The sequence below is a fragment of the Pongo abelii genome, chromosome X (assembly GCF_028885655.2).
Source record: "Pongo abelii isolate AG06213 chromosome X, NHGRI_mPonAbe1-v2.0_pri, whole genome shotgun sequence".
Lineage (NCBI taxonomy): Eukaryota > Metazoa > Chordata > Mammalia > Primates > Hominidae > Pongo > Pongo abelii.
The window spans coordinates 140,557,476-140,583,149 of NC_072008.2; the positions used below are offsets into that span (position 1 = coordinate 140,557,476).

At 44.5% G+C, this 25,674-nt stretch overlaps 1 protein-coding gene and 1 long non-coding RNA gene across 4 annotated transcripts; one reads left to right on the plus strand and one right to left on the minus strand.

The window, feature by feature from the left end:
• Positions 1-7,439: 7,439 nt before the first annotated feature.
• Positions 7,440-10,820, minus strand: LOC129053061 (uncharacterized). Its single transcript, XR_008518188.2, has 2 exons — positions 8,819-10,820; positions 7,440-8,034 (listed from the first exon to the last, which is right to left on the minus strand). It is a non-coding gene; the product is annotated as an uncharacterized LOC129053061 (long non-coding RNA).
• Positions 10,821-13,205: 2,385 nt separating this feature from the next.
• On the plus strand, positions 13,206-24,460 carry LOC129053060 (uncharacterized). Of its 3 annotated transcripts, none has more exons than XM_054545087.2 (3): positions 13,206-13,578; positions 22,416-22,533; positions 23,430-24,460. In XM_054545087.2, the coding sequence occupies exons 1-3, from the start codon at positions 13,315-13,317 to the stop codon at positions 23,441-23,443; spliced, it is 396 nt and encodes a 131-aa protein (XP_054401062.1). In that variant the 5' UTR covers positions 13,206-13,314; the 3' UTR covers positions 23,444-24,460. The 3 variants fall into 3 exon arrangements, 1 of the variants encoding a protein (XP_054401062.1); XR_010139062.1 differs by lacking the exon at positions 13,206-13,578 and adding an exon at positions 13,872-21,110 and having other exon boundaries at positions 23,430-24,437; XR_010139063.1 differs by lacking the exon at positions 13,206-13,578 and adding an exon at positions 13,872-14,304 and having other exon boundaries at positions 23,430-24,437.
• The last annotated feature ends 1,214 nt before the right edge of the window (positions 24,461-25,674 follow it).

Genomic DNA, 25,674 nt, shown 5'->3' on the forward strand with positions numbered 1-25,674 from the left:
TTCCAACTTAGCCCAGCCTCAAATCTAGACATTTGTGAAAGATCATGTGATTCCTCTCCTGAAAATGTTCAAAGCCCACCCCCCAGCCCTTGTTTATAGTAGTCCTCGGGCTAACATGCAAAGTCTCCCTCTTGTTTATAGCATAGTCCTTAGGCCAACATGTCAAGCCTCCCATGGTCTGGTGGGCAGCACTGTTCCAGTTGCAAGTGACAGAGACAGAGGCACAACTCAATGTGGTAGGGAAACGCCACAAGAGCAGGGTCTTTGTCTCTTTTGTTCACCGCTCTTTTTCCGTTCCTAGAACAGTGCCCAGCACTTAGAAAGTACTTGATAAGTTTTGCTGAATGAATAAATGAGACACTAGCTTAAACAAAAGGGACAATATGTGCTCTGGTCACTGAGGGACAGGAGTGGAGCTGACGCGAGAACCACCTGGGTTCAAGGACTCAAGCAATGCCATTAGCTCTCTCTCTGTCTCTGTCTCTCTGTCTGTCGTCTCTCTCCTTTATGTGCATGTTTTACTTTTTTATGTGCATGCTGTTCTCATTCTCTCCTGCTAATATTCCTTGGGTAAGAGACATGGCAGAGCAGGATGAGGGAGGGCATAGCCATACACAGCTTTAGGTTTAGAAGCCGCAGAAGAAAGGGAGGCTTTCTCCATTTCAGCATTGAACATAAAAAACAAAAACAAAAAAACAGGCAAGGCTGAGTATGGTGGCTCACCACTGTAATCCCAACACTTTGGGAGGCTGAGGCTGGAGGATCACTTGAGCTCAGGAGTTCAAGACTAGCCTGGCCAACATAGTGAGATCCTATCTATAAAAAAAATTAAAAACTTAGCCAGGTGTGGTGGTGCGCCTGTCGTCCCAGCTACTCAGGAGGCTTAGGTGGGAGGATTGCTCAAGCCCAGGAGTTCGAGGCTGAAGCGACCCACATTCACACCGTCACACTCCAGCCTGAGTGACAAACTGAAACCCTGTCTCAAAAAAAAAAAAATCCCAGGCAAGTACTTTGAGTGGTTAGGCTGGGGTCACGTGAACTTTCTTTACCACAATCATTGTGGAAGAGAGGATGGGATACTGTGGTTTGCCTGACCTGGGTCACGTGCCTGGTGAAAGGCTCAGCAGTTTACAGAGATGGGCAGCCCTTCCAGAATCCCATGATTGCAGTGGAAGAGGGGCAGTTCTGCAAAGGAAAGAGCCAGGGAACTGTTATCAGAAGACAAGGAGTGCTGGCAGGAAAAACAAACAGCCAAATGCCTAGAGACCAGTGCACAAATACTCCCTCGGAATGAGATTGGAGTGGGAGTCCTAGGACGGCCTGGAGGTGCCTGCAACAAACTGGAAATGATTTTGTGAGGTCTCAGTTTTATCTTTTTAAATTTGTGCTTGTTTTTTCAGAAAAACAATGCTATAAATTATTTATTATGGATACCAAGCTGTGCTCTAGGAAATTGTGCCATCTATATTCTGTGGCTTTTGGCAACCCATGGGACACTGTCTTATACCCTCAAGGGCTTGCATAGCCCACGTTGAGAAGGAACACTTGACCTTAATTTCCTCCAGATTGCCCTGTGGTGACACCACATCCATTCCTCCAGTGCTTATGTCATTACCCCCTGCCTGGAATGTCCACCCCTGTCCTCTCTGCCTCTTCTGGCCCCACCCATCTTTTTTTTTTTTTTTTTTAAAGAGATAGGGCCTTGCTATATTTACCAGGCTGGAGTGCAGTGGCCATTCATAGGCATAATCATGGTGCACTGCAGCCTGGAACTCCTGGGCCCAAGTGATCCTCCTCCCTCAGCCTCTGGCGTAGCTGGGCCTACAGGTGAACACTACCATGCCCAGCCCCACCCACTTTTGCAGGTGCTCATCAAGTCCCATATCCTTCATAGAGTCTTCCCGAGTCACTCCCTGTGTCCTTTAGGCCCAGTGTATTACAATGGAAAAAGCCCTGAAGCTCAAGTTTCAAGTTCTAACATTGCCCAATTCTCTGCATGACCTCTCTGCGACTTATTTTCTCTCTCTGCAACTTGGTTTTCTCTTCTGTAAAATGAGGGGCTGGACTTGTGTAAAATGAGGGTTTGTACCCTGTTAACAAAGGGAAGCCCTCGGCACCTTTTGCACCTGCCCCTCCTCAGCCCCTCTTGGCATACTTCCAACTCTGAGAAGCACTCTCTGTACTGGCCAAATTCTAGGACATTTCATTGATTCAGAAATTCAGCCGGGCGCAGGGGCTCACACCTGTAATCCCAATACTTTGGGAGGCTGAGGTGGGAGTATCGCTTAAGCCCAGGAGTTCAAGACTAGCCTGGGCGATATAGTGAGACCCTGTCTCTCTGTCTTTCTCTCTATATATACATATATAGAAAGAAATTCAGGGGCTGAAGATTTTTTTTTCATTGGTCAACGAAAGGGGCTTAAGATCAATGCTCAATTTGGAATGACTTCTCTCTCTTTCTCAGCCCTAGAGGCGAGACCTCCCATTTAGAAAGGGGTCCCTCCCACACTCTGCCCCTATTCCATACATTTTGTCCAGCAGGGACTAGAGTGAGCCCTAGGGGAAAGGAGGCCACTTACATGGTTGCTTAGCAAAGCAGATTCTCTGTGTGGTCTGACCTGGCTCAGATGAAGGTCAAAGCCTCAGCTGATCCCTGCTCTGTACCCAGTGGCAGACAAAGTATTCGTGTGTTCAGGGGCCTCTCTGGCTCAGTATCACCTTAACCCCCGCTTCTCCCCACCCTCTCCTCTACCCACAAGTAACTAGCACAGAGGTAGGCACCCAGTAAATACGCTCTGATTGACAGAGTGTGGCAGAGAAAAATGCTTATGCTCCTTAAAGAGGAGTACACACATTTAAGCATGGGGACCAGTTTGGTTGTATGATTGTATGTTCTTAAGCAGAACAAGGGCAGGGCATCAGAAAATTGGAGGAATGGTCTGCTGTATCTTTGTAAATGGATATGTGTATATATATTTGCCTCACAACTCAGCTTCTCCTTTAAGGAATATGATGGATCTATTTTGAAAGTAATGTCGGCCGGGCGCGGTGGCTCACGCCTGTAATCCCAGCACTTTGGGAGGCCAAGGTGGGCAGATCACGAGATCAGGAGATCGAGACCATCCTGGCTAACACGGTGAAACCCCGTCTCTACTAAAAATACAAAAAAATTAGCCAGGCAAGGTGGCGGACGCCTGTAGTCCCAGCTACTTGGGAGGCTGAGGCAGGAGAATTGCTTGAACCTGGGAGGCAGAGCTTGCAGTGAGCTGAGATCGCACCGTTGCACTCCAGCCAGGGTGACAGAGCCAGCCAGACTCCGTCTCAAAAAAAAAAAAAAAAAAAAAAGAAAGTAACGTCTAGTCATATGGACTTGCTAGAGTGCCAAATATGTCCTTGGTGGGGGGAACAGTTTCCCAAAATGCTACTAAAAGGATAGGAAGGACCTTAGATCCTCTTGTAATGTGTCTCTGTCCAAATCAGTGCCAAACTGAGGAACATTAAAACCTTGGTAGGTGCCCTTCAGACCACGGGCTGGGTACGTGACCAAATGGTTCCATGTCTTACCAGAACAGGGATCGCCTAAATTGGGGTGTCACATGTGTTCTGCAACACTAGAGTTATTATGGAGCTCAGCTGAATTTGCAGGAAAATGCAGGGGGCCTTTACCTGCATCTGCAGGAAGTTGGCTGAGTGGAAATAACCTAAATAAGGTGTTTTCCTGACTTGGGCATGTCTCAAACTGGCCAATGTGTCTTGAGGCCCTGGGCGAGCATCCAAGTACCGCCTTCCTGAATTGCTACTAGAGGAAAAGGAGCCTGTTTCAGCTTTCTATACTTCTTTAAATGTTACTTTGATTAGACATAGATAGCAGTTTGTTTAGTAATATTACTATTATAACTCTGTCAAGGTTATATTTTTTAGTTATACTTTCTCTTTTCTTTGCCAAGAGCAAATGAAAACACATTTGCACTGCAGATCCAACTGAAGTTGTACAAAGGTTTCCCAGATATGTTTGAACAAGTATCATAGGCCCACTGCTGGCCAAATAGGAAGTTTTCCCCCACCCTTATGTCAGGGGTTCATGCTTTAAAAAAAATACAAACTCTTTTTAAAAATAAAATGTTTTATTATTGCTATAAAAGTAAGGCATTTTGTTGTTTATACAAATATTACTTGGAAAATACATAAAAGTATAAAGAGAAAAACAAACATTACCTATAATTTTATACTATAATACTGTTACAAGTTTTGGTATATTTCTTCCTAGACTTTTCTCCATATGTTGATACAAAACTATGGATGCAAAATGATCCCAATACACTTATATTACATATTCAGGAACATATTGCAAAAATAATTCTGCATCTTACATTTATCACAGAAGTAAACCACAGATAGCCGCTGTTAGATTTTTTATTCCCTCCATCTTTTCATCTGTATATTGATACCAAACTATACATGCAAAATGTTCCCAATATATTTATTGTGCATATTAGGAACACATCGCAAAAACAGTTTAGTATCGTTTTTGATTGCCTATAGTGACACAAGTCAGCAATAACCACCTCTAGACTTTTGGTATACTTCCTGATAGCCTCTTTTCCCCATATCATTGATACAAAACTATGAATGCAAAATGTCCCCAATACATTTATATTACGTATTAGGAACACATCGCAAAAATAGTTTAGCATCTTTCTTTGGTCACCTTTATACCACAACTCAGAGATAATCACAATAAAGTTTTTATATGTTTCCTCCTAGCCTTTTATCTGTATGTTGATACAAAACAATTCATACAGAATGCTCCCTATATACCTATATTGCAGAGATGGGAAAATATTTTGCACCTTTTTTCAATTGCTAAATGTTTTATCAGGAGCACATTCTCATGACATGAAAATTACTTTCAGAAACATTATTTTACATGAAAGCATCCTATTCTATTGTACTAGCTAGCCACGCTGTATTTTATTTGTCTAATCCTTTGTTGTTGGTCACTCAGGATGTTCCTAACTTCCATCCTTAAAATATTGAAATGAGCATCTTTATGCATTTTTTTAACTGGGGCTTTCTGTTCATGTAGTTTTTATGGTTTTTCTTGACCACTTGTGTGGACTCAACATATTAAAAATGACCCTGTGTCTGTAATACTTATAGCAAAGTGTTTTCCAGTTGTTTGCTTGAGCATAAATTCTTTATTTTAGCATTCTAGCACAAGTATAAAATCATATGCTTTATGTAAGTTTCAATTCATTCAACAGACATTTAAAGCAATAAAGACACAAATAGTTAAGGACATTCCCATTACACTCCTATGAAAACACAACTCATCCCCCCACCCCATCCCATAGCAACCCCCTTCTTCTTTGCTTAGGGCCCACTTTCCTCCTGATCCTTTCATTGATTCATCTTGTAATACTTACCACGTGTTTTGCTACGAAGATGAGTGGCTCCCAGACCTTTCAGTTATCAATCTGTCACAAGTGCACACTGGTATCTCGTGACATGATGATCCCCGAGATGTCTGAGATCTGTGCATCCTTGACCGATCCCAAATTTCTGTATCACCCATGACCCCTAAAGACTTTTTAGAGAATTATATTTTGACAACATAACAAGAAAACGTGGCATCACACACACACACACACACAGACACACACACACACACACACACACACAAACACCATGAAAAGTAGAGAAAGAAGAAACTTCAGCTCTAATCCCACCACCCTTAAGTAACAAGTATTTCTGTTTTGCAGGTTTCCTCCAGGTTCTGCTCCTATTTTTCAATCATGGTGTCCATGTGATTTTGTGGCCCTGATTTTTTTTAAGTTGATATCATAAGCATTTTCCAGGTTTCTGTATATTCTCTATCATTATTATTTGCAACGGCTGAAAAAGGTTCCATTGAGTGAGTGACTAGATTAAGTAAACCCCTATAGCTTGACACTTCATTTGTTTCCTTAAGATAATTTGATTGAATCTACAGAAAATAACAAACATGGGACAGAGATTTAAAATGAATTTAAATCATGCTTCTTTGGTTTGCGCAGATTGACTTGTACACGGCTGGGTAACTTATAGTCACTATTTAGTAATCCTGGGGCCAATCTTGGGCCTCACCCAGGAAGTGTCCAATGTATAGGCCAAAGCTCATCATAAGACTAGTCAGTTTCACCGGGAATTTTTGTAACCAAACACATTTACCTCCACTTCCTGCTCTGGTCACTACTGCATGTCGGTTCTGATGAACAAACAGGTAATGACATAAGGAACACAGTATGAGGCCTGGAGGAAGAGCCCCCAGAGAGCAGCCTCAGACAAATCCTTAACCTCCAGAGGCCCCAGTTTTCTTGTCTGTAATTATTTTTTGGACTGCCTTAACTCTGTCTTTCGAGGTTGTCACAAATTTAAAAAAAAAAAAGAAAAAAAGAAAGTATTTGGAAAAGTATGTAAACACACGATACAAAGGCAGGATGTTGGGATACTGATGATTCTGTGGCCACGCCTTTAGAAGGTCTGGTCTTAGGGTAATAGTCTCATCTGGATGGCAGGTGGGGGTGGACATGGGGGAACAGGTGAGGGAGCTGCCTTGGGAGACTCAGGCTTCGAAGCAACCAAGACTCTCACTGGCAGGTTGCTGCAGTGTTCTGAGCTCCCTGACTCCAGCAGTGGAGCCAAGGCCATGTTTCCAAACACCCACCAACTGCTCAGATTATAGAGCTCAGTAGTGGAAGGGGGAGTGCTCAAAGGCCCAAGCAACCACAGGAAGTGGAAGTCTTTCGGGGCTCCTCCCTCTTGGCTCAATTTACTATCCCCACAGGGGTTTTAAGCCTGGCTGAACTTGCCAAAGAGATCAGCTGTGGAGCTGGGGAGGGGGGAAAAGGTGGCAGATAGGTGAAATATAATGAAAGAGCTAGCCAATCCTTGTTTATTCACTGAGGAGTAACTAATGGGTGGGCCTGAGTGGGATGTAGGGGGGCAGGGAGATACACGTTTGCTACACTTGATGTATATATACTCTTTTTTGCTTAAGAGTCATGTAATAACTCTAAATACAAATGCATATATAAAATTCTAGGGTTATGAGATTAAGTCATACCGCAGGCCAATGGGAAAAAAGATCTCTAAAAACATATGCCAACCTGCATATAGCCCCTGACTCAAGTCTTTTAATTTCTATCGATAAACTCATTGATCTTCCCCAAACATATTTTTTGAACCTAGTTTTATTTTCATCTTACACAGCCTCAGGAAAGCTGCCTATAAGTTAACTCCCATCTCATAGGCTCAGGTTTTCTGCAAATGTTGCCCTGAGCTCTATAGTAGTCCAAGATGACAGGGAACGAACCCAGTCCCCCGCTGCCCCATTTGCCTTGATGAGTTGATAGGTATGGTGTTTTAAAACAATCAGCAAATCAATTTGCACTGCAGAGTCCTTAGGAGTTTTTTTTAATTGGACAGTTGCCCATATTGACGGAAATCAAAAGCAGCATACAGTCATTCAATGTCCCAGCACTGGAGTACAGCCCACTGTTTTCCTGTGTGGGGTTCCACTTTAGTCCTTGTCTGTGTGCATGCATACATTTTTACAGAGTTGCGACCACTGCCTTTTTCTGTGACCCTGGTTATTGACATCTAGTTTTCCAAGTAACATTGACACACATCTGTTCAAATCAGTTGAGGTTCCCATCATGACTGACTCATTTGGCGGGAAAACCAAATTTACATGCCAATTGGAACAAAGAAGTGTGGGTATGGGGGAACAGCGGGGAGAAAGAAATGGTGGGAGAGGATTCCTTGGACTTACAGATCATAAAACATTTCCCAACAACATTTTTAAAGGATGTATAATATTACACTGAGTGATTGATTATATATTACCCTTCTATTTGGGACACTTGGGTAGTTTTCAATGCCTAGAGAGTTTTAAAATGCATATAAATTACAGCCTTTGAGAGATGATTGTATTTTCTTGAAACAGGAGTCTTCTGTGTCCAGGTCCCCGCCAAGAGTGTTGATGTAGTGTTCCTTTGTTGGGGGAGAAAAAAAAATCAGTACTGCTAACTGGAGATGCCGGATGCCTTCAAGAAAAACATTCCTGTGATTTAAATTTTTAAAAAATTATGTTCAATTCTGGTTTATCAAACAACCTGGGTATCTTGTCTCACAACTTACCGAAATGTCGAATTTTAGATGTACAGTTAGACTAAGCTCTTCCTAGTTTAAGGGCCACGTCTGTCTAATAAACTTTATACAATGCCACGTGCACGCAGCTTCCTCACTAACAAATAACATGTGTTGGGGAAAAAATGAGAAAATAGTGGAAAGGTGCCTCCTTGGAGGTGGTAACATCGAGTCAATTAATCAGCTGAGTATAAATTGATTCACTTTATACAAGTCTCCCACACATTATGATGCACATTTAGCAACGTTGAAAAACAATTTAAAAGAATACCTTAGGGAGTTGTTAAAGAGAATTTATAGTCTGGAACGAATTGCAATCTTCTTAATTGACACAGAAATGTTTGGCTAAAATATTGCTTTATTCACATTTTTGTCCTTGGAGGAAAATCTAGGCACACTGCAACTTGGATCGTGTAAATAAAGGTACAAGGAATGTTTTAAGTCAGAAAAGGGCACCACGCAGTCAGGGGGCTGTGTGGACGAGCTCAATTTCGATGCATCTCGGGAGACCCGGGCAAAAGGCCTCTTGGATTCCGGGAGGCAACGCCCCCAAGTCAGGATCCCTTGCTCGCCGCCCCCAACCGGTCAGGATCCCTTGCTCGCGTCCCCAACCGGTTCCGTGTCTCACCTGGGTCCTGCAGGCGTCCACTGGAGGAAGCCGGATGGCGCGGGCTTGGTCTTTCATGAAGGCTGGCTGGCACCGGGCTTCCTTCTGGCTCCAGGGGGAACCATACAGAACGGGGAGAAAGAGGGAAGCTGGTGAGAGGCAGAAGGGGCGTCACAATGTGGCTCCCCCACCCCCAAGTGCAAAGGCAGGCGGATGCGGGGACCTGTTCGCCGTTTGAGCCTGGAGATTGCAGGCCTGAGGGGCCCTGCGCTGGCCGGCCGGGGCGAGGCGGGAGCAGAATGGGGGCTTCGAGGCCTGGGAGTCGCCGCCGGGTCGGGCTGGTGGGCGGCGCCCCGGGAGCCTGAGGGTCCCCGCCGGCCCGGGAGGGACCCGAGCCGCCCCCGCGCACTGCCCCGGCGCAAGGGAGTCTGGGAGAGCCAGCGTCTCGGGCCGTTGAACCCGACTCCCAGCTCTGGACTCCGGAACCCCGGCCCCACCCCAAACTGGGAAACTTCTAGAGGCCCACTCCTGGCCCCGGGAAGCCCAGTTCCAGCCAGCCCATTCAGACCAGAGGGGTTTGGGTGTGTTTTTTTTTTTTAAGGTGACAAAAAGTGTGGGAAAGATTCCACGCCTCCCTGCCCACACCCGCCAATGGTCCTTTACCTGCCCACGTTTCAGATTAAATAATTAGCTCAAGAGGTTTGCACAGAAAGCGAATTAGCCCTTTTCTAGTCAGGCTGTTAAGCTCCCAGGCGGGCAACTCGGAACCGCGTTTCCTCACCGAAGGCTCAGGAGGCCAGCCCAGTGAGGAATGGAGGTGGCTTTAGAGGGCGACAGTTGTGCAGCACTCATGAGCAACAGCGCCCAGGACTTTTGGAGTCACGAAGAGCCCCTGAAATCGACAGCTCAGGTCCCGCCCCTGGGGCGACAAAGGAGTCTTGGGGGCGCGCCGCCAGGGAGGAATTGTGGTAGCAGATTTTTGGGAGAGGAGGGCGCAAAGAAGCTAGAAACGCACATCCTCATTCTGGAACTATTCCAAGGCCCCCACGCTTCTCAGCAGGCCTCGGGCTCAGATTGGGCAGGTTGGAGCCTTCCACCCCGCCTTGGGTTCACCCGCCCGCAAGGCCTCGCGCCTCACCCGATCCTTCTAGGGTGCTGGAGCTCCACGGAGCCTCCCTAACTCAGCAGCGGGGAAGGGAGGGCGAGGCAGTGGGGAAGAGGCCCGTTACTTTGATCTTTCCTGAACTCTTAAGTCCCTTCCATACCCAGGACATGAGCGCGTTTACCAGGAACCGCAGAAAGGTGTGAAGACTTCTTGCAGATGCTCACCCTTCCTCTCCCTTTACTCCTTTTCCAGTCCTCCCCACCCCCTAGCATTTCGTGGGTGGGGACTGAAGATAGGTTTTCTTCGTTGTCCTGTGGGTGGTATTCTGATTGGGAAGGGATTTTTTTCAATTGTTTACATTCTACCTGAGCAGGGAAAGGGGGTGCCAAAATGAAGCATCATTCACGTCCAGTCACATATGCAAAGACGGGACAAACGTTTGATGCAATCTTGGGTCTCGCTGCTCCCGGGGCCGACGCCGCAGGCGACGGCCTAAGACTTACCTGCTGGGTAGGCCCGAACGGCAGTCCCAGACTTACCCTGGCAGCGGAAACAATACTCCAGAGCACCAATCGCTCACTGCAGAACTGTTCCCGCTGCTAGGGCACGGCTGAGCGCGGGCACCGCGTCCCTCCTCGACTCGCACCGCCTATGCGCCCCAGCCTAGCCAGGAATACTGCCCTTCCCGGACTACAGCCCTGCTGCGTGGACAAGGGCGAGGACCCGCCGGAAACAGAGACGCCAGCCCTCGCCCACCTACCTGCTCCTGAGCCGGCCTTGCGGGGAGCGGGCACCTGGTGGCAGGAACACGCGTCCGGCAGACCCCACCTTCTACCTTCCCCACGAGGGGGTATAGCAGCGCCTCACGTTTTGAACCATTTAGAACACTTCAAAACATGAATTGCTGCTGTATCCCCTCGGAGTCAATGAAGGGGAATCGATCTGGGGTACCTGCGGGTGAAGAAAGACTGGATGACTGGAGGAAGCCCCGCCCCACCCCATGGCAAGGAATAGGGCAAAACTTATGACTAGGCCACCTCACTCCAAGTTAAGGTACTTTTTATAACTTCACCATTTCACCATTTGATTTCCAGGAGCTGCAGGTGGAGCCGAAGGTGTGGCTCTCAATTTTTTTCCCCTGAGGATGAATCTTGGAACAACGTAGTGGTGAAAAGCAGAGCGATAGGAGATAGGAATTAGTGTGGAAGAGAATCTAATTACTTCTGAAGGTAGACGAATAAGATTAAGTAGAGGCAATTGGACATCTGGATCATTCTTGCCAGTTTCAAAGTCTTGGCGAAACTTCTTCCTGCTGCATATTACAAGTCTCATTCATTGTCCCCATTAAAAAAAAAAAACAAAAAACGAAACAAAAAAACAACCTTTATTGGAAATGGACTCAGATGACTGAAAGAAAATAACCAAAACCTCACCGGTAGCTTCAGCTGATTCTTATACTATCGTTGCGACATATACATCTATCTTTAAAAGCATTAGATGTCCTAACTCACTGCTAGTGTTTTTATTCTTAAACACCCCAGCTCTGAGTTATTTTTAAGAGCTTCAAACAATGACAGAGAACTTTCTGTAGGTGAAATACCACTTTACATATTAAACTGGTTACTCAAACTTATTTATAATTTATACCTATCAATGTCATCTGTCAAAACATAAATCAAAAAGTTTAAATACTTGATGTCAAGTCGCTCCTTCCTGTTTCAAGCAGCTCCACAGAAACTCTTTCATGTCCTGAAATGGCCGGCACTGCGCATACTCCTTAATGATTAACTCATTAGATATCACTTTTTCCTTTTTAAAATGGACACATATTAGCAACAAGTCACATGCATGCCCTCTTTTTGTTTGAATACAATATTCAATTAAGCATTAAAAAAAAACCCACTCTGAAATCCTCAATCACAAACCTAAAAGTTAAAACAACAAAATCAGCACTAACTGTAATGGTTTTGAAAGTTAAATACATTTCAGCACAAGTAACAGACATTTAAATTATCCAACTGTAAGTATCTTGTTACACTTAACAAATTAAGTCGGTTTTTCAAAACCAGTACAATGAATGTTAAATGTCCTATTTATTAATAAAATGTGCAGAGTATTTAATAAGATTAAGTATCGAATTTACAACATCCAGACAGATCCAGTGGTAACAAATACACTGTCATAGTAAAAAAAAAAGTCATTAGTAACAATAACCCCATTCCCTAAATTGCGACAATCAAGTATCTCTACATTCCATCTTGTTTTGGCAATGATATTTACAAACAACTTTTACATTGACTTTGGGATTAATGGAGAAAAATGTCGTTGACTGCCCTTAAAAAGAAAAAAAAAACATGTTTAGCAAATGTACAATTATAATTTAAAACTCCACAACTTTCTCCCAACATTTTGTTCCACACAAATATACGAGCCATCATGTCAGAAGTTAAAGTCATGCCTAATTTAACATTTCCTTAGTTGACTACTTCGAAAAACAAAAGTTCATTCGAAACAGCATCGGTGTCAAAGGCGAAGGTCCCTTCCAGATTGCTCTTGGAATCAAATTCATTTATACCTTTCGCCCTAACCCCTTTCATCTCTCCCAGTGATAGTACAACGAGTTACACCCCTAAAAAGCCACCTCGATCCCCTAGTTTACATATTTCCCCTTAGACTGAAATTTACTTACGAAAAGAGATTACAAAGGGGCGTCTTGTCACTTCAGGAGAGGGTCATTCCTGATACAATAGACAAAGAATCGATACTTTCGAGTTGCCATAGCCCCACCCCCTTCTGAACTGCAATGTGTTTGGCTAAATGATTTAAGAGCCAAAGAATACGCCTCTTCCTCTGTTCATACTCTACAACGTTTTGTCTTTTAATTTTGCATATGCCTTCGTCCCCCACACCCCAAACACACGATGTACCTTCTCTCGGCGCATTCTAGCTAAACTTTCCCAATGTCAAGTCCCTACGGGGAAAACTAAACAACCTTTAAAGTTTTAATTCGGGAGAGACGATGTGAAAATCACACATTTCTTTCCAACACATAACTAAACTGCTTGCAGATAAGAGGAAAAGTTCATTTACATTCTGTCAAAACCAGTCGCTCCCGATCCTAGCGAGGCTGACAGTCGGTCACTGCCCCTTACTCAGTTTTCTCTCCCCGCCCCTCCATGTTAGTTGTTTTTTTTCCCCCCCAGTCCGTTTCCTGAGAATTTCCCGGCCGCACTCATTTGTTAAACACTTTAAAGGTCAGATTTGCCCCTATCCCGCCCGCAAAACGTGCTTTACAACCCCCAAACGCCACAGCACTTTTTTCAGAATTATCACCAGATGTTTTTCTGCCTGCCGTAACCCACGTTACAGTCGGGAAAGACGCCAGCCACCAAGTCCCTTTTTTAAAAATCGCATGTCACCTCTGGCTCCACTCGAAAATGGCGCCGAAATCGAAGAACTTCTTAAATTTCATTGCAAGCTTTTTGCAAAGGTTTCTGGGATTTGCCTGCGAAGCTGTTTCGCCGCGTCCGAGAGCGAGCGAACGTGCAAGCCAGCGAGGGAGAGAGAGAGGAAGGAAGGGCTGGGGAGGCGGAGAGACAGACCGAGGGAGCGACACACGGACAGCGACAGAAGCGGGGCCCGGGACTTGGGAGACGGCGAGGTTGCGGGGCGCGAGGTGCTGGGCACGGAGCTACAGGGACGGAGAACCGAGAGCCGGGGTCGCAGCGCGGAGGGGGCGCTGGCTGCTGCCGAAGCTCGGAGAGCGGCGTGGCGGAGGCGGAGCGGAGCCGAGCGAGGGGCCAGACGGAGCGCTCCCTTGGAGGCGAGCGGCGCAGCCGGCGGAGAGGCTCCCGGAGCCGCCCTAGAAAAAGCCGGCTCGGGGGGCGTGGCCACGCGCTGCTGGCGCTCCCCGCCCCCCGGTGGCCCCGCTCGGCTCCGGGGCCCGGGGGCGGAAGGGGGGAGGGGAGGAGAGGAGCTGTAGGGAAGGGGGTTGTGCAGGCGCTCGACGCCGCAGCCTTGGCCCGCTGCGGGGGAGGGCCGAGAAGGGCACTGGGCGCCCAGAGTAACCAACACCGAGACGAATAGCGAGGGCTCGGGGAGAAAAAACGGAGGATGGCAAACGGCAAAGCCAAGGGCACGAGGTAGCGCAGCGCGCACCCAGAGGCTCCTGGGACGGACACCACCCCACGCTCACGGGTCCTCTGGTGGTGTCCTTTGAGCTGCCGGGACGGCGCAAGGTGGCTGAGCGAGGCTTTTTGCTCGGTGCTTACAGGGAGTACCTGAGATGGTTTGGGAAAGGAAACAGGGGGTCTCAGACTGCTTGGGTGCAGCGCTCTCCCCATGCGTTTGAGTGCAGATCTGTCGAGACGCCCCAGCCCTCGCCACCCCACCAAGCTCTCAGGTAGAGAGGCCCCGGGACAGGGTGAGCCCCATAGTCCTTTGGTGGGCATAACACACAGGGAGGAGCAATTGTTTACACATGTGCCCAGTACAAGAAGGGAAACTGATATTTAAGACTGAAGTGGGGAAACGGGAGGGAAAGGAGTCCTTATCCTGGATGTTAGACGCTATTAGGGACCATGCTATTTTGTATTTGTGAGAATGATATTGAAGGTAAGGAGGTCCTTATCCTTGAAGATGCATGCTGAAGTGTACAGAAGTGAAATGTCACGATGTCTGCAGTTTTCAAATGATGCAGCTAACATACGCACACATTATGAGAGAACAGAAAGGAAGCAAGTATTGCAATATGTTAACAGTTGTTGCATCCTGTTGGGGGTGGGGGGTAAACAGACGCTCGTTGTACCGTTCTTTCAACTTTCCTAAATATTTGCAAAATGCCATAATGAAAATTTTGGAAGAGTTCCCTTATAAAATAGTGCCTGAATGCTAAGAAAATGAACGCGGCTTCTTTTCCTTTCCCTGTCCCGGGTGGGACAAATCTGCGAGCAAGCAGGGCTCAAGGCCAGCGGGGTCTGGACGGGAAGAGCAATGGGTAGAGCCGGCCTGCAGCTGCCATAGCCCTGGGCAGGCCAGGAGGGGCCATCGGAGCCTCGAGGCAGATGGGCTGCCGGGCGCAAAGCTATGCGGAGGAGCAGCCGAGCGCGTTGGCCCCGGGGGCGGTGCGGGGTGGGGACTTCCTGGCGGCTCTGAGCAACCCCTAGTCCGACTCAGACTCGGTGGGCTCGGCTGTGCCACGGATGAGCAAAGAAACCCGCGGGCCGCGGGAACTGAGCCGCGCGCCTGCAGCCGTCGCCACGGCGGCCCGCGGCCTTCCCCCGCATTCCCCGAGGGAGGCCGTAGTTGTCGCGGCCTGCAGACAGCGCGCGGGGTAGCCCAGAACCGGGTGCGGGCGCTGGGGGAAAAAAAAATTAGGTGCCGAAAGAAAGCAGCAACACACGCGCGCGCACACACACACGAAATCAGTTTACAAAAATAAAACCGCGGAATCTGCCGTGCTCGGCGCCCGAGTTTGAGCTACTTAACTCTCGCATGCATTTTACTGTGATATTTCTGTAGAGCTGATGGAAAATCTGAAATGTTTTTGCAAGGGCGATCTCGCAGACCCAAGGCGTTGCAAGCGTTGCGCAGCCTTTCGCTGGCGTCTGCGGCTCTTTTCCGGGACGCGAGGAGGGAAAATAGTGTCTTCCAGGGTCTGCAAAGCTGTTTTGAAAAGTTAACCAAAAAGGTTTTAAAGAGCGAGATTTTCTTTTCAGGAAAGGTTTTTAAAACGGCTGATACTCGTCCAGTTTTGGTGGGCGCTAAAAAGTCTTATTACTAAGCTACAAGTTTCCCTGTTAAGATTTTCAAAACCCCTCGTGGACAGGGCTGAAAGTTTGCCGGGCTGTGAGACGTGACTGAACACGCTTCTAAATCCTCAGATAGATCATTTATAAAGCTCTGGTGCCCTTGGGATGAAAGGCTTCGCTGGGTTTTTAAGGCTTGCCCTCGTGGGTAAATTTGCTTGGGTTGCTACACGTAAGCATTCATTTCCCCACGTAAATTAGTAAAAGGGCAGAAGATTCCAGCGACATAAGATAAAAGTTGAGTTTATGGCATGTTCTCTAAAGACAAATTGCAACAGCTTTCTTTATTAAACTCCTTTTGCTACCTCAGCAAATTGGAGAGCCAGTTGAATATTGATGAATTCTTTGAGGGTGAGTAATATTGCTACAGGCCGGAGAAAGTAAGGGAGGACAAGCTTAAGCATTTACTCAAGTGAACAACCTTCAAATGTTTTTCAACTATCATGTCTCAAGGATTTTCTTAGAACCTTTGAAGCAAACCCTGATTCTGCAAATGGCTTCTTATTTGGTAGGCCCTTCCCAACCTGACAAAACTTACAGGATATAAATTGCCCTAAGAAGTGGTGAGAAACTTACCCTAGCATTGGAAACAGGCACAGCCCACCATCTGGGGTATTAGGGGGGCCGCCAACTGGTAGTCAGGCAACTTCTCACGGGGCAACTAGGAACCTGAAATGAAAATTGCACACCATCTATTTTTTTTTTTGGTCCCTTCTGAAATATTGTTTCAAGGCAGCTGTTTTCAGGAAAATAGCACATATTTTCCTTTCTTTTTGTTCCATGAAACGTTCGGAAATTATATTGATAAGGAATAATCATAGTCAGCCGAGGGAGCAATAGCTTTGAAGGCTCTGAAGGCACAGCTGAGAAAAATAAATTAGCTCTAGACTAGAGATATTCAGCAAGGAAGTTATGCATAACATGGTATTTGGCATAAATTTTGGAAAATGTTTTCTGGAAAGCAACTGTGAATGAATCTTGGGAAATAGATACTGGAGAATCAAGTTGCATTAAAACTTATTTTTTGTAAATTACAAAGAAGATTTCTAGAACCTTCCATTTTTATTTTTACTAGAAATGCTGTTTAAGATTGTGTTTTTAATGAAGGCCTTGAGTTAGGGAAACAAGACTTTCCTTATGTTGTAAATATCCAGAAGTCTTTAGAGAGATAAAATCAGGACAGAGTTACAAATTTAACAGAAAGAAAACAACTGGAATTGTGTTATGAAGCTTCTATTGTGTTTTTTTGTAAAGGCTTTTTTTCATGGTTCAAGCAGTGGCTAGCAGTGAGTAGTAACTGTATACTATAATATATAATGTAGGAATGCTTGTCCTACTCTCAGATTAAACAAAAAAGGCAGTGTCCTTTGGTAATTTTTATTTGATTTTATGAAATTAGTTATAAAAATAGTTATTTGCAAAACTCAGAACTTTGGGAGAAAAACTCTAATCTTAACTTCTCCTACCCCCATGATCCCATCAGGAAAAAGTGGAATGAATTAGTAAATTTTTCCTTTCTGCCAAAGAGAAACTTAGTAAGTCATTGGTACCTGTTGCTTTTGATTTCTAGATCTCTTTTCCCTCCTCAAAGACTCAGAATCACTGCCTTCAGTGCTGCCTGAATTTCTTCTTTAAACCAGGCTTTTTTTTTTTTTTTTTCTGGGTGTGTACTATTATTGTCTTAATTATTCCTGGATTTTTGCCCGTTAAATCAAAGACTGTCTCAGATGACGGCAATGATTGGAACTTTTTGCTAAGGAGGGCGAGAATGAAGGGGTGTAGGACAGTCTCAGTGTCTCTTTACACCGTGCTGGCCCTATAGTGCAACCTGTAAGTGGGCAGGACTTGCTGTCCTTTGCACAGAGCGTGAACTGACAGAGCAAAATGTAATGACAGGAGCATGGAGACCAAAAACCCATCTCTTGTAGGTGTGGTGGCCATAATGGGGGTTCAAGTATAGTACTAGGCTAGATTTAGTCACTTGCTTTCACCATAAAATTATGGTAATCAGTTTCACCTCACACTTCTAGCACTTTCCTCGAACTTCAGCTACTTATGAAAAAGAGAAAAGAAAAACCCCAATATATCAGTGTCAACTTGTCAAATGCAGTCTTATTGAGGGAAACTGAAGTGCCTTTGGAAGGCACTTCATTGATATCAAAAAAATTGAAACAAACAAACAAAACACCAACCAGCACCAAGGATATCCTGTAAAAGCACAGAGCTCTGCTTTGTGATGTCTGAATGACATCGCTTTTGGGATCTTGTTATGTGAAAAGAAAACACTCCTGGGGGCAAATAATATCTTGCTGGGTAGAAAGAATAGGAGGGAACAACAAATTGAAGAGTGCTAAGGGATGCTATCCTTGTTTAAAACTAAGATGCAGCTGGAGTGTTTTCCAAAGCATGAAATACGTTGTTGAAATAGCAGAGAGAAAGTGAATGTGCATATCTGAAATGTTTACATGAGAGATGGTAACACGGCATCATCCAGAACTGAACTCACTCGTGGTTGCCATTCTTTCCCCTGAACCTCCGTTTGCATTTTTAAAAATAAAACTTAAGAGATAGAGTGTCAATTCGCGGGACATGGTGGTGGATGCCTGTAATCCCAGCTACTCGGGAGGCTGAGGCAGGAGAATCGCTTGAACCCGGGAGGTGGAGGTTGTAGTGAACCGAGATCGCACCACTGCACTCCAGCTTGGACAAGACTCTGTCAAACAAACAAACAAACAGCGATAGAGTGTCTAGGACTGATGGATAAATGTCATTTCTTTTGCTTCCTGTTTCTTAAAATTATTCTTGGGCTTACGATCGGGTGGGATTTTGCAGTTCATGACCAGAGTAAGCTCCAGTCCTCCGTATAGAAGAGGAAATAGAAATCCAGATCCTGTTTTTAATTTTAGCATTTGTCCTAAACCCAGGGCTTCTTTAGTCCAGAGTCCCCAGGAATGCCTATGCCATAGGCAGGGAAGAGTGAAAATGAGAGTAGGGTGGAGAGCAAGGGCCAGGGCAGAAGAGAGAAAGAAGATGAAAGAAGAGAAAAAAAAAAAAAAAGTCCTTCTCCTCTGTCCCTACTATCTGTCCTCAAGTTCAGAGTCTCCACTTGCCACCATGATGTCATCAAGGTGACCTTCTCAGGCCCCCCCACTGATCTCTCAGTTGAGTTCTGCTCCTCTCCCAGTGGTTCACGGAGTTCTGCTGGGAAAACACAATTCTGGTCATATTAATCCTCAGCACAAAAGGCAGATGACTAAAAAGCTTAACTCCTTAATGTGGCATTCAAGGCGTTCTACAATCTGGCTCCAATCTGCACTTCTGCTTGCATCTCCTACCCTCCAGCCACACCTTCTTTATGTGTTTATGCTGGATACCCCTGTTCCTCCCATTTCCACATCCTTCTTAGGCCCAGCTCAAATGCCACCTCTTCTTTGAAGCCTTCTCAGATGGCCTCAGAGTTGGAGTTAACTGCCTCTGTCCTGTCCTGTCACGGCACTTTAATGGACTTAGTTGTTCTGAAATTCTCTTCCTAGCAGACAGTAAGCTCCTAGAGGGTAGGGACATGTCTGTCTATAGGTATCTTCTCAGCGCTTTGCACACTAATTTGCATCTGTTGATGTCCAATGCATATTTGTTTTTTTGTTTTGTTTTTGTTTGTTTTTTGAGATAGAATCTTACTCTGTCGCCCAGCCTGGAGTACAGTGGTGCCATCTCAGCTCACTGCAAACTCCGCCTCCCAGGTTCAAGCAATTATCATGCCTCCCAAATAGCTGTGATTACAGGCATGCGCCACCATGCTCAGCTAATTTTTGTATTTTTAGTAGAAACGGGGTTTCACCATGTTGACCAGGCTGGTCTCAAACTCCTGACCTCAAGTGATTCACCTGCCTTGGCCTCCCAAAGTGCTGAGATTACAGGCATGAGCCACTGTGCCCAGCCAAGTTAGAAAGAAATCCAATACATATTTGTTAAGTGAACGTATACCTGAGAAGAGAAAAAAGGAACCGGAAGAAGTGAGAACAAGGTGCTGTGTTGGTGGTAAAGATGATGGCTAACATCCTCAAGAGTTGGCTTAGGCACCATTTGGTGTTCTTGGTGCTGACCAAGGGTTGTTGAGCTCATATCTAACATGTTGGCTTCACAAACATCCATCTGGGACTGACACTTGGAACACATCCTCTGGAATAATATAGAATTAATTTGCTTTTAAATTAGCTGCTCAGTACTATAAACTCTCTCCTGAAAATCTATCACCATCATTTTATACTTTTAAGCTTCAAGCTGATCCTTGAAGGGAAGGTGGAATTTGGATGGAATGGGCAAAACAGCATTTTCAGAGGCCAGGAGGCGGAGAACTGAAAGGAGATGGACCTAGTTGGACAGAGCCTTTCTACTGGGGAATTAGAGACTGGGCTGGACAAGTAGGGTGATGTCAGATTATTAGGGGGTGGGGAGGCAGGCGCGGTGGCTCACGCCTGTAATCCCAGCACTTTGGGAGGCCGAGGCGGGTGGATTGCTTGAGGCCAAGAGTTCAAGACCAGCCTGGCCAACATGGTGAAAACCCGTCTCTACTAAAAAATACAAAAACTAGCCGGGCATGGTGGCATGTGCCTGTAATCCCAGCTACTTGGGAGGCTGAGGCAGGAGAATGGAGAGTAGCTTAAACCCAAGGGGCAGAGGTTGCAGTGAGTGGAGATCGTGCCACTGCACTCCAGCCTGGGTGACTGAGACTCTGTCTCAAAAAAAAAAAAAAAAAAAAAGAGGCTGGGCATGGTGGCTCACGCCTGTAATCCCAGCACTTTTGGAGGCCAAGGCAGGTGGATCACGAGGTCAGGAGTTCAAGACCATCCTGACCAAGATGATGAAACCCCGTCTGTACTAAAAATACAAAAATTAGCTGGGTGTGGTGGCAGGCGTCTGTAGGAGTCTGAGACAGAGAACTGTTTGAACCCGGGCAGCAGAGGTTGCAGTGAGCCGAGATTGCGCCACTGTGCTTTAGCCTGGGCGACAGACTGAGACTCTGTCTCAAAAAAAAACAAAAAAAAAACAACAAAAAAAAACCATTATGGGGGGTCTGGAAGTAAGCAGAGGAGTTGTGACTTTAGTCAGGATAGTATAGAGCCTTTTTTTTTTTTTTTTTGGTGTGATGCTTTTAAAGGGGCAGGGGTGTGATGTAATGAAAGCCGTGTTTTTTTTAACAGATTCACCTGGCTTATATGGTATAACCCTATGAACTACAAACTATGGTAAACCTAGGACTATTTGAATAATTAGAATATCCCATTCTCCTTGCCACACTGGAGTGAACTTTCTTATTTGAGAAGATAAAGAGTGGAAAAATACTATTTATCATATGCCTATTATGTATCAGGAGATGTACTGGATTCTTCCCCCACCCCAGGTATTCCCTCCCTCTCTCCCCCTTCCCTCTCTCCCTCCCTCTCTCACACACCTGCACTCGCACACACCAGAAATCCCAACTAGGACTTGATTTTAATTGACCTTTAAAGTTAAATCAGTTTTTTGTTAAATTACTCATACAAAGCATGCTATGAAATACCAGTAAATATCAGGTTAAAAATTAACTGAAAGACAGAAACTTACTATTGTGTGCTGATTTGATGGAACAGAGGAGTGAAAATATAGTACGCACCTTCTGGATTGAGACTGTGGTTTTCGTTTTTGTTTTTGTTTTTTGGTAGTGGCAGAGCTTCAAACTGGAGAATGTTCTTTTTCATGCGCAGTTTTTAAAAATTGTCATTAAATATTTTCACGAAGTTAAAACAACATTGAAAGTAACTTGGGCAACTTAGATATTCCCTGTACTTGCTGTAACTCAAATACCAAAACATATTTAGAGTTTAGGTGCATCTATCATGCGAGGCGTGTGATTTCTTTACCTGGGTGAAGTGAAAGAAAGTTAAATCGATGAAATATGAAATGAAAATGAGAATCAATTTGTAGAATGAACCATAAAAGAACGAGATTTTTGAAGAGATTATTTTATTTTGATTGCAGATTGTAAATTATCACAGGGAGTTGCTGTAGGAATGACATTGAGGCTTACTTTTGGGTCAATTTGTTCCTGTCCTGACCCACCCTTGGCAGTGGAGAGAGCTAGAATTTCTCTAACTCCATAGAAACCAGTCTTACTGTTGCTTTAGGACTCAATTCTCTCCCTACACTGGGCTTCCTTTAGTGCTTTGTTATGTAAATACAGCTTCAAAAATAGAATAAATATTCTGTAGGCATTACTTGGAAAACGAGCTTTTATTTTAAAGATGTGTGCTTATTTAAGTTGCAGACAGAGCTTTAAAAAGCTCTTGATAGAAAGAAATATATTTGGCGAAGAGTCAAAAATTTTAAAGTAACTTTAAAAGGTGAATAATTTACATCTGTATGGTGTTTACATAATAGGGTGTGTATGACAAAGCCAAAACAACATTGAAAATAACCTGAGCAATTTAAATATTCTTCCTAGTAACTGTAAAATAAAAGTGCCTTTGAATGGTACATTCCCTGGCAGGAAATTTTTTTCATGTTCCCAGGTGGCAAGGATTCTTTCATGTTCCCTTATATTTGAAAACTGGTATTAGCATTTACTTCTCGGACTCAGACCAATTCCCCCTTACCTGTCAGAGAACATCTAGCAATAAATGCTGACAAAGCTACATGGCAAAGGGCAAACCTGTCACTTCCCTTTCAGAAACCTGTTTATGCACCCTCCTGCAATCCCACCACCTGCCCAGGCCAAGTGAGCCCCTCTCCGCTACTGGTGTTTCATAATGCTGGGAGCTACTTTGATTTCATGCATTGCCCTTCAGGTAAGCCACAGGAACCTCACCACTGGCCACGCCAGATGGTTGTGAATTGGATAAGAACAAAGAAAAACGGAAGTAGCAAGTGGTGGGGAGTTTAGTGTACTATATGACTTACTCATATGCAAGTCAATAAGCAAAGTCCCCTGCCTCTTGTCCCTGGATGCTGGATAATAATAAATATAAATATACATAATATATATGCGTACATATATACATGCGTGCACGCACACACAAACACACATTACCTGGATCCCCCACCTCCTCACCCCACTCTGAAAAACTTTAGAGTATCGTTGGCCTGATCAGAATTACATTACATTAGAGGATTGTTGAAAGAGTTCATATTACTGCTAATGTAGGGAACATAATTAGAACCAACGTTAGCGCCTCTACCCAGTATCATCATTGCTATTATTTTATTTACATCTTATGCTTTTTTCCTTTGGCTTTAACTGTCTTCATCAATCTCTTACTATAAAAATAAATAAAAGCTTCCTATGGAATGATTTTCACCAATCAGTCAAGTCCTGTAACTTGTTTTCCTTGAAGAGGGAAAATATAACTGATGGACACAAGGAAACAGCAGTGGCATAGCATGTCCTTTTCCACCCAGTCTGTGTTTTGACATCAGTTGTATTTACACACATAAACTGAAGAACGTTGCATTTGTGGAGTTTGCCAGTGTGATAAGATTGAAGGGGTGGTAGGCAGCCTCTACGCTGGTCCCCACTGATCCCTGCCTTCTGGTGTTCCCACTCTTCTGTAATCCCTCCTAGCATGTGCGCTGGACCTAGAGACTCTTCTAACAAGTAGAATATGGCAGAAGCCATGGGATGTCACTTCTGTGGCTTCTAACTTGGGCCTTTTGTCATCCCCTTCCCCTTCTCTCTCTTCATCAGCTGCCATGTTATGAGGACACTTGGACAGCCTATGGAGAAAGCTACAGGAGAGGAACTGAGGTCTCCTGCTATCAGCCACTTGAGTGAGCATGGGAGTGGATTCTCCAAACTCCAGTTAAGACTTGAGCTGTCCACAGTGGCAGCCACCAGCGTGACTGCAACTTACGAGAGGCACTGAGCCAGAGGCACTCAGCTAAGTCGTACACAGTTTCCTGACCCGTAAAACCTGTGACACAATGAAGGTTTGTTGTTTTTGGGGTAATCCGTTATTCAGCAATAGATAACAAATACAGAAGGCTTGTAATTGTATAACCAACGTGAGTTTATAAGCGGATATCTGACCTCATTTGTTTTCTCCTGAAAAAGTTATAGAAAAATCACAAGACTGCAAGTCACTCTCTCTCTTTCTCTCTTTTGTGGGGGAATAAACAAGTATAATTACAATTTCTAAACCTATTGTTTTATTCTCAAATATAATTACAATTTAAACAGGATATTGTAGAGCTCCATCATAGGGATTAACACTAATTAGAATTAAAGAACATTTTTGTGAAAGTCAGCTTTTTTTTTTTTTAATAAACACTCGTCCCTTGATAATGTATTTCTTTTTCATAAAATTAAAAAAAGATTGTGGGTAGGTAGTAGGTGTATATATTTATGTGGTACATGAGATGTTTTGATACAGGCATGACGTGTAATAATCACATCATGGAAGATGGCGTATCCATCCCCTCAAGCATGTATCCTTTGTGTTACAAACAATCCAGTTACACTCTTTTTGTTATTTAAAAATGTACAATTAAATTATTATTGGCTATAATCATCCTGTTGTGCTATCAAATATTAGGTCTTATTCATTATTTTAACTATTTTTTTGTACCTATTTATCATCCCCATCCCCGGTTCCCTCCCACCACCCACCCCACTACCCTTCCCAGCCTCTGGTAACCATCCTTCTACTCTCTAGCTCCATGAGCTCAATTGTTTTGATTTTTAGCTCCCACAAATAAATGAGAACATGTAATGTTTGCCTTCTGTTCCTGACTTATTTCACTTAACATAATGACCTCTAGTTCCCTCCATGTTGTTGCAAATGACATGATCTGGTAATGTATTTCTTATAAACGTGTGTATGTGTGTGTGTGTGTGCTTAATTTAATGCTTGACTAAGCCTTCATTACTGGTGAAGGAGGGACGGGTGTCTTTCTGTGCATCTCCAAAGTGGGCTATAGGTTCAAAGTAGTGAGAAAAGACTTTTTGCCCTTAACATTTACATATACTTTACACAGTTTTCTAAAAAACCTGGTTGGCTACTTTCAGGCTACGAGAATAAAAATTTAAACGTTACTTTGAGTTTCCTTTTATGGGTGAAAAATCTCACTATGGCCCTAAGTTTTAAATATTTGACAAGCAATTATCATAACAAACGGTTTCAGACATTTTTGTCTTTCCCAGAGATTGAAAGGTGAAAATGTTCATTTCTTTTGTTGGCAATGAAGCATTTCATTTTATTATCACAAATATGATTAACACTGTTATGGGTTTTTATAAATCATGTCATCTTAAAAATTAAAGAACGTTACCACAATAAAGGAGAAAAACACTCTTTTGAAGTGGCATTTCAAAAGGCAAATGAATTAGTCAATTTGAAATGCAGTTTTTTCACAAGGTGTTTTTATCTTCCCATCTTTAGAATGGCTCCTTTAGCTTATGGACTCCCACACCCTTTCTCAGTACCAGTCAGTCAGTCACCTGGGTTGACCATCTATGGGGTACCTTCACCAAGTAATGGAAAAGCAAGGCAAAACAAACAAACAGGCTGGGTGCGGTGGCTCATGCCTGTAATCCCAGCACTTTGGGAGGCCAAGGCAGGTGGATCACGAAGTCAGGAGATTGAGACCATCCTGGCTAACACAGTGAAACCTCGTCTCTACTAAAAATACAAAAAATTAGCCGGGCATGGTGGCATGTGCTTGTAGTTCCAGCTACTCGGGAGGCTAAGGCAGGAGAATCACTTGAATCCGGGAGGCGGAGGCTGCAGTGAGCCGAGATCATGCCACTGCACTCTAGCCTGGGTGACAGAGTGAGACTCCGTCTCAAAAAAAAAGAAAAAAAAGAAAAAAAAAGCAAGGCAAAACAAACAGGAAACAGCCCCCACCCTGCACCACTCAAGAAATACACAATCGAATTGAGCAGATCAAACATGCACCTGAAATGTTTGAAGAACACTTTTTCCTGAGCAATG

Excerpts from the sequence above, each read along its gene's own strand:
- LOC129053060 (XM_054545087.2), top strand. The coding sequence starts at position 13,315 with ATGTCACCTCTGGCTCCACTCGAAAATGGCGCCGAAATCGAAGAACTT. Across the intron at positions 13,579-22,415 it reads GCGAGGTTGCGGGGCGCGAG|AAACCTGTTTATGCACCCTC; the intron begins GTGCTGGGCACG and ends CTTCCCTTTCAG.